This window comes from Notolabrus celidotus, chromosome 14, assembly GCF_009762535.1.
Source record: "Notolabrus celidotus isolate fNotCel1 chromosome 14, fNotCel1.pri, whole genome shotgun sequence".
NCBI classification, from domain to species: domain Eukaryota; kingdom Metazoa; phylum Chordata; class Actinopteri; order Labriformes; family Labridae; genus Notolabrus; species Notolabrus celidotus.
In genome coordinates this window covers 12,788,050-12,802,197 of record NC_048285.1, presented here as the reverse complement: position 1 = coordinate 12,802,197, position 14,148 = coordinate 12,788,050, and the positions used below count along the sequence as shown (strand labels likewise).

The 14,148-nt window shown below is 39.4% G+C and overlaps 1 protein-coding gene across 6 annotated transcripts in view; it reads left to right on the top strand.

The window, feature by feature from the left end:
- Positions 1 to 14,148, top strand: part of LOC117825947 (cytoplasmic dynein 2 heavy chain 1) — a 140,373-nt gene that overhangs the window by 891 nt on the left and 125,334 nt on the right. For 3 of the 6 annotated variants that reach the window (XM_034701945.1, XM_034701944.1, XM_034701946.1), the window contains 26 exons: positions 1,683 to 1,906; positions 2,570 to 2,743; positions 3,040 to 3,178; positions 3,584 to 3,702; positions 3,937 to 4,081; positions 4,353 to 4,498; positions 4,678 to 4,764; positions 5,571 to 5,705; positions 5,899 to 6,012; positions 6,102 to 6,213; positions 7,095 to 7,219; positions 7,489 to 7,664; positions 7,883 to 8,078; positions 8,169 to 8,264; positions 8,528 to 8,689; positions 8,882 to 8,980; positions 9,072 to 9,211; positions 9,438 to 9,666; positions 10,326 to 10,453; positions 11,080 to 11,195; positions 11,390 to 11,517; positions 11,746 to 11,895; positions 12,006 to 12,211; positions 12,651 to 12,806; positions 12,933 to 13,047; positions 13,610 to 13,780. In XM_034701945.1, the coding sequence (XP_034557836.1) occupies positions 1,724 to 1,906; positions 2,570 to 2,743; positions 3,040 to 3,178; positions 3,584 to 3,702; positions 3,937 to 4,081; positions 4,353 to 4,498; positions 4,678 to 4,764; positions 5,571 to 5,705; positions 5,899 to 6,012; positions 6,102 to 6,213; positions 7,095 to 7,219; positions 7,489 to 7,664; positions 7,883 to 8,078; positions 8,169 to 8,264; positions 8,528 to 8,689; positions 8,882 to 8,980; positions 9,072 to 9,211; positions 9,438 to 9,666; positions 10,326 to 10,453; positions 11,080 to 11,195; positions 11,390 to 11,517; positions 11,746 to 11,895; positions 12,006 to 12,211; positions 12,651 to 12,806; positions 12,933 to 13,047; positions 13,610 to 13,780 (3,747 nt within the window). In that variant the 5' untranslated portion in view covers positions 1,683 to 1,723. Of the gene's footprint in view, positions 1 to 865; positions 1,002 to 1,682; positions 1,907 to 2,569; positions 2,744 to 3,039; positions 3,179 to 3,583; positions 3,703 to 3,936; positions 4,082 to 4,352; positions 4,499 to 4,677; positions 4,765 to 5,570; positions 5,706 to 5,898; positions 6,013 to 6,101; positions 6,214 to 7,094; positions 7,220 to 7,488; positions 7,665 to 7,882; positions 8,079 to 8,168; positions 8,265 to 8,527; positions 8,690 to 8,881; positions 8,981 to 9,071; positions 9,212 to 9,437; positions 9,667 to 10,325; positions 10,454 to 11,079; positions 11,196 to 11,389; positions 11,518 to 11,745; positions 11,896 to 12,005; positions 12,212 to 12,650; positions 12,807 to 12,932; positions 13,048 to 13,609; positions 13,781 to 14,148 lie in introns of those variants that run through there. The other 3 variants (XM_034701943.1, XM_034701947.1, XM_034701948.1) reach the window with 3 other exon arrangements.

The following is a 14,148-nucleotide window of genomic DNA, read 5'->3' as shown; positions in this document are numbered from 1 at the left end:
CTTTATTTAGCTGGTCTGCAGAAAATTAACCCACCTAAATGAGCATGTAGCTGTGTTTCCTGTGCCTTTATGAATTAAGCTACTGCTACTGATGCTTTTGATAATTAACTGTTCACTAATCCTAAACTTAGGAGTCATCTGACAAAAAGAAAGGCAGAAAACTCATTATATTTTCAATTTTAAAGGCTTTATTTCAAGGTTAGCTACTATTTTTGTTGATATTTGTTACTATAATGGGTAAAATGTACTGTTCTTAGATAACTTGAAAAAAAACAAAAACATTCTGGAAGACATCTCACGACCCCTCATTTGTGTCTTGCAACCCTCCAGGGGTTCCCGACCCCCACTTTGGAAACCTCTGCCATAGACCACTGACTCCTTTAAAACGGGACTAAAAACTCTGCTGTTTCAGAGGGTATGTCCCTAGTTGTTACTTCCCTGGTTTTATCCATAGTTTTTATCTGACCTCCCCTGTTGTTTTTACTTGTTTTATTTAACCAGTGTCCTTTAACAAGTGTGCATTTTACCGTCTGTTTTCAACCCTGTTTTTATTCTTACTGCCTTTTTAATATGTCCTGTAGCACTTTGAGATTTGTCCAGAATGTAAAGTGCGTGATACATAAAGTGCATTATTATTATTATTATTATTATTATTATTATTATTATTATTATTATTATTATTATTAATAATAATATTAAACGTCGCTAGAGAAATTTGAAACAGACAACATGATTTTTTTAGTTGGTTAGATGGGCATATTTAGAAGATGAAGTCGATTGAACCATCAGATACTGCCCAGCACTTCAGCTTCCCTACGTAAAGAACGTAAGGGATGTAAGAGGAAGCTGCGTCACGTGGTACAGAGAGCCCGTAGTTGCTATGTAGCAACCACGCAAGCATAATCCAGGAGCGCCCACACACACGCAACAGATTGCTACACTTCCACTTCACGAATGAAGTTACCGAAAGCTCCGAGAGTAAAGCATTTGGTGGAAAAACGGTATGACACGAAGGTTTCTATTAGCTGGCTCTCATGCTGAGGTCTAGCCTGTTAGCTTAGGAGCTATTTTCTCTTCACATGAGATGCAGCCAACGTTAGTTAGCTAGTTAGCTTGTGTCAGTGTTTGCCCCCTTGTGCCACTTCTGCATGCATTTGCAAAACCTTGCAAACCTCATTGTGCATATATACATGGGCCGACTAGCACGCTGAATTTTAAGCTAATGTTCTACTAGAGATAATGCATATTTGATAGCAGTAGACAGAATAGCATCTGATATTTCTGTAGTAGCTTAATGTATTACTCGACAGACGCGTAAAGATAACTCAACGTGACTAACCAAGATTAGGGGTGAAATGCTTCGATGAACGATCACTTGAACTGACGGAGCGTTATGTAGTTCAGTGTTTTCTGTCTTTGTCAGCAGCACAAAAGTTATGCTTCAAAACTTGTTTCACTGAAGCCCCAGTTTGCCCCGCCATGTCACAATCCGGGACTGATACAACAGTAATAATAACTAGTTCTTAATCTGGTTTCAAGCTGCCAGCACTTTATAAAACGACTGTGGTTTAAACAAACATTATAATCTGAGAAAAAGGTTGTAGAATGAGGTAGTGTTCACATTAGCTACCATTCTTTCCTGGTGTACAGTAGATAATAATGTTCTTTTTTGTATTCCACAGCCTTCTTCTCTTGAGCATCAGCACATTTTTACAGCTCAAAGATGCCCCAGAGTTCAGATGATTCTCGTAAAAAGTTTATCCTGACCACAACTGGGAACTTCTATGGGGTAAAGCCTTCATCGTCTCTGGCTGACACCACAGAGCTCAACAACTTCTTGGATGATGGGAATGAATTTGTCCTGTCCGTTACAAGACATGGCGATGACCTTTACTTTTCAGATAAGGTAAACCAATGTTTGAACAATATATCTCCATTTCTGAAGCAGCATTATCGTTTAAAAGGATTTGACTCAGGGCTGAGGGCAGGTTTGTAATTTGGTTTGATGTGATAGTATCAAATTTTAGTTTGAATTAAACAGGCTATTTAACAAAACAGTGCTGTACTCCAGGGATAGCTTTTCTTTAAAGATATTAAGTGATAACACACACATACACAAAAACCTAGCCACTGACTCCAAACAGCCTTTTCCATAACAGTATGAGCAGGTAACAACAACCTGTAACAATCTAACATTCAAGATTCAACATTCATAAAAGCTTTATTGCCAAGTGAGCTCGCACACACAAGAAATTTGACGTGGTGAATGGAACACTGGTACTTAACAACAAGACAGTAAGGACACAACAAGACAGTAAGGACACAACAAGACAGTAAGGACAATAAATATATAAACCTAAACACAAATCCAAAAATTCTAAATAAAAATAAAAATACTAGCTGTACAAAGAAAGGTATAGAAGTACTTCTAAAGACATGAAGTAAGTTACATCAGCCTAAGCCAGAGTGCACATGTAGTAGATGAATATAATAATAAGTTATGTTATGGAACTTGACAAAACAACATCTTATGTTAACTCTCTTTCAACATTTTCTCTTCCTTTGTTAGATTGAAGCATCAGGTGACAGCGGAGAGAAGGTGTTGGTGTTCTTCAAGCTGCATCCCACAGCGATCACAGAAGACAACCTTCACCAGAGCCTCCTCGTGTCATCTATGCTGGAGTCTCCCATCAACACCCTCTACCAGGCTGTGCGACAAGTCTTTGCACCTGTACTGTTGAAGGTGAGTTACTTCCTGTGTTATGATTAGTTACACATGGTTAGTTGACGACCTGGAGTAGCCCACATAAATTCAAGGATATACATATGCTTCTTTATGGAACATGTATGAAGATAACATTCATGAAAAAATCTACTTGACCCTTTAAATTTAAAGAATTTTGTACAATACAATTATAAACAAGCTTTTCAAGTATCTTTCCCCCCTAAGATCTCAAAAATGTTGTTCATATGAAGCAGTGGCAAAACATAAGACCATTGAATCTTAAACTTTGGAACATGTCTTTTATTTATCTCAAGGATGAGCGTTGGCGTTCAGCATTTGACCCTAAGCTAGCAGGACTGCTGAGTGAGCTGGAGCTTGGTCTGGGCTCAGTGGTCCGCCAGTCTGGAGCACAACACTCTGCCAAGAAGGACCGGGCAGAAGATGATGTTCTTGGTAAGCATAGATTTATGCATGTAGAAATACACAAAGTGTGATTGGAAGTACAAACTACATTATGCGTGTAATTTTATGACACATCGTCGCAGAATTTATTAAAGGAAAGGGCCTTTTGCCATACTGGTGTATTATTTTGATGTGTTACTTGTGAAAACGTTCATCCTGGCCTGCTGGAAGACGTTTTCACATGCTCTTCTCACTTCAGCTTCAATGGATGATTAGTTTGAATTGATGAATGACTTGAAAGACACTTCCTGTATGACTAGACAGGATTTACAGTTGTTCCCATCATAAAGGTTATTATCTCGAGGGAAAAAACCCTAATAAAACTCTCAGTGGTATCTGATAGAGTTCACCAAGCTATGGCTTTACATAATGTCTTGGGTTATTTCCACCACACAGGGATCCTGACTCCCAGTGATGAGTTCCAGTACTGGGCTGATGTCTCTGAGTCCACTGAGAAGAACAGCATGAGAGAAAGAGCTACACATTTCACTGAGCAATTCAAACCCATACAAAAGGTATGCATGTAAACTTTTATGTGTTGGATACATGACAGCTAACAGTGTAACTGAGTTTGTTTTATGTTGTTGGTAATGCTAAATATTTAGATTTATTTCAAATTTCCACTTTTTAACTTGATTCCACAGAGAAGGTGCTAAATGAAAGCTAATGCATTTTGTTAGACATTAGTTTCACTTAAATCTAAACCTAACTAAAACATGAAACTGTTTCTTTCTTCGTGTTTCTACCAGGAGTACAGCGGTCTTGATGGCTTGTCCATGTCTGATGTTGTGGATCTGGTAGAACAGAGTAGAGATTCACTTGATGATGTTTGGCGACAAACTGATTTCGAGCCGTATCCAGAAACACGCATGGTCCGACTCATGGATGTTATCGGTGAGGCTTCATTTAAAGTGCGTCAAGACTTCTATGTCCAAATGATTGGGTATCCATTGTGGTTGTTGATGAATCTGCATATTTTGAGAACTGAAACTAACTCAGTTTTCCAAGGAACTCAGACACAGAAGTTACTGGAGCATTACATTTTTTTAAATGATCGAGTAACAGAATAACTGTTACTGCTCATGCGTCACATTATGAGTAGGCACTATTCTTATGAGTCAATTTTCCCCATATCCCCCCATATGTTTACGCCTCACTGTTCTAGGTGGAGCTCTTGGAAGATATGTGCAGAGGAAGCTGAGTAATCTTAAAATTTTTGAGGAGCCCTTTGTGTCAATGAGAGAGAACCTGAGAACGGGTGTTGCCATCTGTGAACAATGGGTGGTAGCCTGTGAGCATCTGACTGGACAGGTGAGGAAGAGATTCAATTGTTGGAAAACTATGCAGAAAATGACAACATTTACCATTTCACTCACAATTACCACCCCACTCAGTTTAAGTGGCAAGAATAGATCCAAAATGTAACTCAAGATCTATTTCAGGCATGTAAAACAAAAGAGTAAACAGTGGTTTAATGCTGTCTGTCACAGGTGTGGAAGAGACATGCCCCTCATCAGTGGAAAGGAAACAAGCACTGCCCACAAACCCTTCATTGCCTTGCAAAAAGATTAGATGAGGTAAGAAAGCATTCTATTCCAGGGTCAAGGGAACACTCATAAAATAGAATGTAATTGAAAGCGCTCATTTCTCTTTTTTCACGCAACACATTGTGGTCTGATTATATAACATTCACAGCTGAAAATATACTTGAAAGTGTCCTTTAAGTTATATGTTACTACTTTCTACTGATTTGTAAAATAGCAGCAGTGACATTCAAGTGGAATCACGATAAAAGGAAAGCTTTTCCATCATGACCCCTCGTGTCTTAAAGTACAATATGGCCTGGTTTGGGGAAAAAACCTCTGATGATCTCCCTCAGTCTGGTTGCTGTTTTGGAGTATGATAATGTTTGCTGCTGAGGATCATAACCTGGGGATCATTACCTTACTTGATATAACAAACTTTCTTTTTTTTTTTTTTTAGAAAGGTTACCACTTTTAAGAGGGGATCCGTCCACAGACAGAGCCACTGTCGAAACTATAAATAGATACCTCTTCCTTCCCCTCTATAGTTTATATCATTTCCCATTTTTTTTTGGGGGGGGGGGGCTGTTATCCCATTTCTGCCCTGTTTGTATTTTCCATTGGAAGTTTTACTTAGAAATGTATCTGGTACACACAATTACTTCCTGAGAAATCTGCTATAAAAAAATGATCTACAACTAATGAAGACAGATTCAATTTTTCCTCTATTCTTACTTGCACAGCATTTGGATAGGCAAGTCACAGGGTCTCAACATTTTAAGCTCTGTTTCCAAACATATAATGTATGAAAAATGGAACACATAATGTTTGAAAACACACTCCTTGTTCATTTCCACCAGGTGGTCACTCTGCGCATGGTTCATGAGAAACTGCTGCGCCTGTTACCAGGAGGGAAGCAGCAGGCTCTCACTTCAGACCGTGTGTTTGAACCTTTCTCTGGACTCAATCCTCTGCATTACAATCCCTACACTGAGGTTAGTTGTAAGAAATGTTTTTTTGGTGTTCAGCTGCTTGATGCGACTGCCAATATATTACTGTCATAGCTAAGGGTACCTCTGATTTACTCACAATTACCAACATTTCAAGTTCCATCTTCCACAAAATCCATTAAAATGGATATGACATCCCTCTTTAGATTAGAGCATGACCTTTGTCTGACTTTTGCAGCCTCTTTGGAGAGCAGCTGTGGCTCAGTTTGAGCGCCTCATGGCTCCGTCAGAGCAGGAGGTTGCTGGCAGACTGAAGAGCTACATTGCTGACGTAGGGGATAACCCACAACAGGTAGTGAAACACATTTCAGTTTAAGTTGAAAAACATTGTGTGTTGTTCTGGTAACTCATACATGCCTGTGTTTTTATGTCTTTTGCTAGCTGTTGCAGGTGTTTCAAAAGCACAAAGAGTTGATCAGGCGTCCCACCATCTGTAAAGAGCTGCAGTCAGAGAGAGAAACCCTGTTAGCCAGATTACTAGACTACAACAAAGGTACACTGTTCTGCCTCATAACACTTACTGTACGTTTCTTCCTGTATTAGAGGTGACTGAGAGTTGAATAAACACAGATAGAACTTTGTTGTCATGTGCTCACTTAATGTTTAACTTATGGATGTTTGGCAACGTTAGAGGAGACGATGGAGAAGCCTGAAGGATTTAGATTTCTCAGATGAAAAGGGGATTGTCAGACTGGCCCTAAATTAAAAATAACAAAAATAAATATCTCAGTATATTATCTAAGGTTCTCTGAACTGGGTTGGAATCAATCCCCCCTTAACTGGAGTTCAACAAGACTTATGATAAAAGAAAGACTGTTTATGACATTTAATTAGAGAAATACATAAAATAGGCATACACATTTTTTAACTTCACTATATTGATAACATTAGCCAGAGGAATATGCACCTTTTTCTCAGCCTGAGTATCATCATTTCTTCAGGAAGATTTAAAATGTAACAGTGTAGACTATAGGCTCCATGACAGATGTATTTATTCTATGTTAGAGCACATAGAGGCAGTCAAGGCCCATAATCACAGGTAATAACTTAGTAACATCTGGCCAAACATATGATTTTAGATTTTATTTTTGGACATGGTTGTGTGGAATTTTCTGGTGGTAGCCATTGTATCAGACTCATACAGCAAACTGATACAGAAAAGTGAGTCAATAGAAGCACAGTTAAGAAACCCTCTCCTCTAGGTTGTGTCAGAACTGTGTCACTTTAAACCAGGCAGTAAGATGTTCTGTTGGTTTGGGTAACTGTCCTCTCAAAGGCTCCACTTACACTAAAGTATATTCTTCACTGAAGCACTACCTACATACCTTGCTGATCCTTAACTTGACCCCTGTTTGCTTTTTTTTATTTTCTAAGGCCTGAAGATCGACTTTGAGAGTCGTTGCCATGGAGGACCTGGAGACAAGTCAGGACCCCTTATCGGCAGGAACCTTCCTGAGGTTGTCAATAAAATAGTGTGGGTCCGACAGCTCATACACAAGGTGACGGAGTGTGTTTGTGTTTGCGCAGATACTATTTACTCTATGTGGCAGGGTACCAAACAGCATTTGGCAGACTTTGGTTGGTTTCAATGTGTAAGAAAACAAACCTTTATAAGATAAGTAGGCAGTTGGTGATGCTGTAAAAACACTTTATATTAAAACAACAATGTTTTGCTGATTTAACAACTACAGATAGTTCAAATGAGAATAAAAAGAATAGTACAGACTGATTCCTTTTTTATAACTCTGTGCTTGTTTTGTTCCATTAGGTTGAGGACTCTGTTCGGATAGCTGAGGCACTGCTTTCAGACCTGTCTGCGTTCAAAGGGTTCCTGCATTTCTGTGATGACCTGCTGGAAGTTCTGAGGGCGTATGAACAGGAACAGTTTGAGGACTGGTCCAGAGATATACTGTCTGGACTGGCTGACCCAAAGTCAGGCATCAGGTTGGAAACACAGAGACACATACTTTTAAAATGATATCCACGTAAAACATGTTGTTAAATTTGCAATATGTCTCCTTTTCATTTGTGAATTACTACTGCTGTCTCCCTCTTGTATTTCCTTTACATTTGCATCATCATCTTCATTTCATACTTTAATGTTTGCTGGTAGGAGTAGATTTTAAATTCTGTATGACTAGTGGTCCTATCCTCTACTTCAGTCTGCAGGCCAGTAACCGTGTGATGGACCTGGACCATGTGGACGGCAGACTGAAGATCCAGTATTCAGACAGGCTTGTCAGTCTGCTCAGGGAGGTCAGGCAGCTCTCTGCACTGGGCTTTCCCATCCCAGCCAAGATACAACAGGCTTCTAATACTGCAGACAAATTCTACAGACAGGCCATCGTCCTGAAACAGGTGGGAGTGTTCATCAGATACAAACTCATTTTCTTCTTCTTCATTATTTAATTTATTTCAGTTACATTATTCCCATGTTTTGCGCTGTAGGTGGCCCATTTCTACAACACCATTGACCAGCAGATGATTCCCTCTCAGAGACCCATGATGCTTGGTCTTGCCTTGGCCTTTGAGCAGGTCATCAAGGTACTGACACAATGGCACATTGTTTCTATGGAGTTGAAATCTTATGACTCAACATTGCATTCTTTGTGTGAGCTTGCATCACTCATAAAATGTTCTTGATTTCTGTATCTGTACTCCTTTACTCTTCTTAGAAAAGTTGCATTTCTAAAAATTTAAAAGTTTTTCCCTCTTAATTTGTACATCACACAGACACACCCAAATAATGTTTGTGGGTTAATTTTGTATTTATAATTGGTGTGAAAATGTCTGCTTGTCTCTTTCAGAACCCATGCTCTCAGTCAAAGGACGCAGGTGGTAAACTGCAGATCACTTGGGACAACCCCAAAGAGTTGGAGGCCTACATAACTAAACTTCAGTCTGCTGCTGAGAAACTCTCCACTGAAAATAGGAAGTTGCGCAAATGGCACACTGACTTCATTGACAAGGTTGTGACAAGCTGCTTTATTTATTCATTTTTGACCTTAGATATTCTAATGATTGACTGATTAAAGAGCGAGTCTGCACTAATTTAAACCAGTTGTGGGGGGCATATTCCTTAAAAACCGTTCTCTATTATCAGTAACAAAACTCTTGCTCTCCTTTGTATTTGTCTGCAAACCTCTTCGTACATTTCTAAGGTGGTGACACTGATGAATGTGGACTTATTGAGGCACCAGCAGCGCTGGAAAGATGGCCTTCAGGACCTCCGTACTGGTTTTGCCACTCTGGAGGCTCAGGTATTTGTTGCAACCAGGAGTATGGGTCTCTGTTGTCAGCCCTAAAGTTATTTCAGCACAAATTTGGAAGAATCTGGTTTTTTTTGTGCAGGGCTTCAGGTCTAATGATATGCAGGCATGGCGTCAGCACTGGAACCATCAGCTATACAAGGCTCTTGAACACCAGTATCAGACAGGACTGGAAGCTCTCAACAAGAACCTGCCTGAAATACACATAGACCTCACTTTCAAGTCAGTAAACTTATGTACAGTTGTGCTTTTCTTGTACATAATCTTCCTCATGGCATTATGGTTTTTTTTCTTTCTTCTCTCCCTCTATTTTACATCCAAAGATGTTACTTCCTGTATCTTAAACTAATGACATCCACTTCTTAATTTTTTTACCCATCCTCTAAGTCTCACACTTTGCCATGTCATACTTCTTCGACCTTTTCGTGTCTCTCCTCCTTGTTAATAGGCAGAGCCGTCTGCAGTTCCGTCCTCCATTTGAGGAGGTGCGATCGCGTTATTTCAGGGAGATGAAGCGCTTCATCTCAATCCCCAACCAATTCAAAGGAGTCAGTGCCCAGGGGGAGGAGATGATCTTCAGCATCATGATTGATAGAAATGCCTCGGGGTTCCTCACTATCTTCAGCAAGGCCGAGGACCTCTTTAGCCGCCTGGAAGCTGTACAACACAAGTTTAAGGTGCCTGAACGACAGCTGAGTCTGACATTAAAGATAATCATGAAATCCTGTAAAGAATATCTTTATGTTGCAAAATGAGGTGTTGCAGGGCTTTTTTCATTTGTAAGGTAATTACTAAAATACAAAAAGGAATGTATTTTAACAGATGGCACACACATTTAGTTAAAAGCCTGCTTTTCTTTGTCTCAACTGAGATTTCAGACTTGATAGTGAAGTAGCTGGTTAAGGCTTTATTTTTTATAACCCCTTTTATTGATATGTTGTGATGCTGATCAGTACATCTTTTTAATCTTTACTCATTGAAGCATCACACTGAGTCATTCATTGTTTTCTTTGAAAGAGATTAACTTTGATCAGTGGTGCTTTTCTACTTTGAAAAAATACAAGTTCTGCTTTTAATTATTAGCATTTTCCCCTTCTATTACCCTGAGAGAACAGTGAACCCAGTGTATTATCCATTCCCCTCAGTTAGCACCCATGCATATCAAAATGTAAGGGGAAGCCCTCGTCGACACCAGACTTCTCTTTTATCATCCTCACTTCTGTATTATTTTGGTGGCCTATGACTTGTTCTTTCAACTTTGACTCAGTAACATTTACAATTGGGAAATGTTAGTTACAAATTAACCACTGCCACTCTCTGTTTGTGTGTGTTCTAGGAGTGGGTGGTCCTGGGCCAGGTTGATTTAGAGAAGTTGGTGGAGAAGCATCTGAGCTCTGTGCAAGATTGGGAGAGAAACTTCAAGGCCCTGAAAGCCAGAGGGAAAGAGTCAGAACGTCTACCCAGGTATATTAACACACATCAACAGACAAAATAAATCAAACAAGGAAAAATCACTCTCATCAGAGATGTAATAAACTAATTCCTCACAAAATGTATATTGGGGTGGTAGTAAAACACCAGGAAGCTGAAGATTTATCTACTGTATTTTGATATTCAAAGGCAAATCCCTTGTAAAAGTGAAAGCTCAATTCAAATCCTGATCACATATTGTTATCAGCACAAGCAGATAAAGTGACAGTGCTTATCATAAAAAAGTTTTGCTTGTGTATTTGATTCAATATATCCAAGCTGATTGTAAATTTGCGGTGGTCTGTTATACAAATAATGATGAAGAAAGATGGCTCCTATTTTATCAACCAATAAGACTCATCTTAATATTTCAAATTCTTGTTTTAACTCTCAAGAAAGACCACAAAGCTTTTTGGCTCTTCAATGGATCAGCTTTAGCAAATGGCTCAGGGTTTCTGTGGCCATTTGTAGCTGATATTTTTCTCCCAGCAGGATTACATTTCCTTCTTTACTTTAGTTCTGGTAGTGAAAGGTCAAAAATTCTTAATTGAAATCTCAAACATAAAAATATTATATTCTGACTGAGTAACAGGCACTAATCCTCTTCTTGCTTTTGTCAGTCAGGAGAAGGTGGACTGTATCACTGTCAACTGTGAGCCTGTAAAAGCTGTTATTGATGACCTGATCCAGAGGCTCTTTGACATTCTGCTTTTATCACTCAGAAAGTCCATACAAGGTATGACAAACAACTGTTTTGTCTCTATACTTCCATCCAGCCATCATCTTTTACCGCTCATACCATTCTGAGCCCCGGTACTTTCGTTTTTGTTTTCCGTTTCTATTCATTTGACCTAATTTAACCTCCTTTACTTTCACTTTCCTTTTCCTTTCTCTGTCACCTGTTGTTGAGTGTGTTTTCTTCTCTTTCAGGTCACACACAGGCCATAGACAGTTTTGTCTCAGAGGCGATGGCAACTCTATCCACTCGTCCAGAGAGCATGGAGGAGATTGGGCAAGCCAGTGGCAAATACACCCAGATACTAGCACGCAAACCTGAAGTAAGAAAGAAAGAAAGAAAGAAAGAAACAATCAAACAAACAAACAAACAAACACAATCCTTAACTCTGGCTAGGTACAGTTTGGAATACAAGTCAACATTTTACACAGCATCCCAACTCTTAAGGGATTGAGGTTATATATATAGGCATTTATGTCATGCGTCAGGATGGGCACAATGCTTGACAGGACATCTAATGAAACAAACTATAATTTATGTATATGTATAGATACTACCTGAATTCCAGTATGCCGAGGAGAAGAACCGCTTGCTGCGAGCTGTGGCTGGTGCCGGCCTCGACTCGCTGTCTTCTCTAAGAGCCAAGTGGGATAAACTTGAACTTGTTATGGAGAGCCATCAGCTCATGATCAAAGAACAGGTGATATCTCACAACCCAAAAACATGCTCATGCATGATCATGTTGTCAAAACCTTCATCACAAATTTCTCTCCCCTAATGATTTCCTTTGCTCTCTTGTTCTTCTCTTAGGTGGATGTGATGCGGAGTAATGCCACTGGTCGGATCAACGCCTACAGGGCAGATCTAGAGCGCTTTAAGGCTCGCTGGGACCAGCTAAAGCCTAAGGATGAGATGCTTGAGACTGGTGATCATGCTGCTCTTCTTGCGTGTCTCCAGACAATCAAGGATAAGCAGCAAGAGTTCCAGGAGTTAGAGCTTGTGCGCAGTAAACTGCTGTACGTTTTTTTTTTGTATGGATGTTTTGTTTTCATCATTTTAGTGGGTAAAGTGAGCAGATGTTAAGTTGTCAGAAAAAAAATTCCCCACACTCTTCTTGGTAGTGGGATTGTTTTGAATTTTTTAGAAGTTCTAAGAATAAAGCTGCTCAGATTTTGAACACAGATTTTAACCAGAAAGATTTAATACAGTTCAAATGATTTCTCCAAACAGCACTCACCCATGGTTAGTAACGGGGGTTGAAACACTCAATCATTTTTTTTTACCTCCTCCAATTACATACTGTGAAGCCAAGGGCAACGTGCAGAGGAACTGCCTCAGACGACAACTTTTTTGAGTCTCTCTTCTAAATACAAGACAACGTTTGGTGTGTTTACCTGAGGTCTTAACATTATCTTCAATAATAACATCACTCCTCTGTTCTCCTCTCCCCCTCAGTGAGGACTGCACCTATTTTGACCTGGAGGCTCCTGACTTCTCTCTGGCTGAAGAGACAAAAAGAGACATGAACCAGTACAGCCAGATGTGGAGTCTGTATGAAGACTGGCAGCAAGGCTTCACAGAAAAGGCCCAGGAGGACTGGATCACATTCAGGTAAGAGTTAGGTTCACACCTCCATTAATAGATCACAGGCTTCTAAATTTGAATATGTTGTTTCAAAGTTTTCAGAAATGTGTGTTTTAATCTTTGTTCAATTTTATGTTTACATCCTTCTTTCAGGAGCAAGATTTATCTGTTTGAGGAGTTTCTGTTTACATGGCAAGACAGGCTCAGGAAGCTTGAGCAGCCTACTGCAATGTCTGTGAAACTGCAAGGAGAAGTGGACAAATACAAGGTAGAACAGCAATGTTTGACAGAATAACATATTACAGTGAAACACTTCTTCTAACTAGACCACTCCCTGCGCTTCTGTGGAAGACTTCAGGAAGTTTGTGGTGGAGGCGTTTGAAGGTTAAACAGAAAAACACATGGGTCTAGTTACAAGAACTGTATGAACAAACAGTGTCAGACCAAAATAAACTTTTTTGAGAATCACATATTATCATTTTCAGTTAGGGGTTATACTCAAACTGACAACAGTCATAGAGGCTTGGTTGTAATTGTTGTAAAACTCAACAATGTAAAAGTTTTAGTCAATAGCCTGCCAAATCAGATGTTCTTAAAGCCAACAAGAGCTTAAATGTTTGAGTAGCATCCTTGGAGGATTTGACTAAATAAGAATTACCATATATTTTTTTGTTCAGAAAATGCCATCTCTTATGCAGCATTCTGTTGTTGTTGTTATAGTTGAAGTATTACCTTTGAGACAAGACTTCATTATAGATCTAATTCTACATTTATGAAGTGTTTTTAGTATTCAGTTGTACTTTTGTTTTCACAACTCCTTTATCATCCAGAACATGGTCCCAGTGCTGAAGTATGTCCGAGGTGAGCACCTGTCTCAGGACCACTGGTTGGACATGTTCCGTTTGCTTGGCCTTCAAAGAGGAACGACTCTAGAGAGACTCACCTTCAATGACCTCCTGGGTGTGGCAGAAACCATTGTTGAAAAGGCCTTGGAGCTCAAGGTATATACACACTTACACTCACACATACTGATGGAAGCACGCAGTTTCATAGGGACACAGCCCTCCACAGTCCTTTATTCTTTTTTAATATTTTGCTTTGTAGTTCCACTGTGTTGATGATGATTTCAAAAAAGTGCAAACTGTTTGGTAACATTTCCATACAATTACCACAGTTAGAGAGAAGGAACACTAGGGGGCAGCAGCAGGAAAGAAATGCGTGCATTGATAAGGGAAGTGTTGGTGCCTCTGCAAATTTACAAAGGAACATTTACATGCAGATTCACATACTAACATGCACTTATTTGAACACACTTTTGGCATGTTGATGATGAATAGAATCTATATTTTTTCAAGTTTTTTTCAAAATA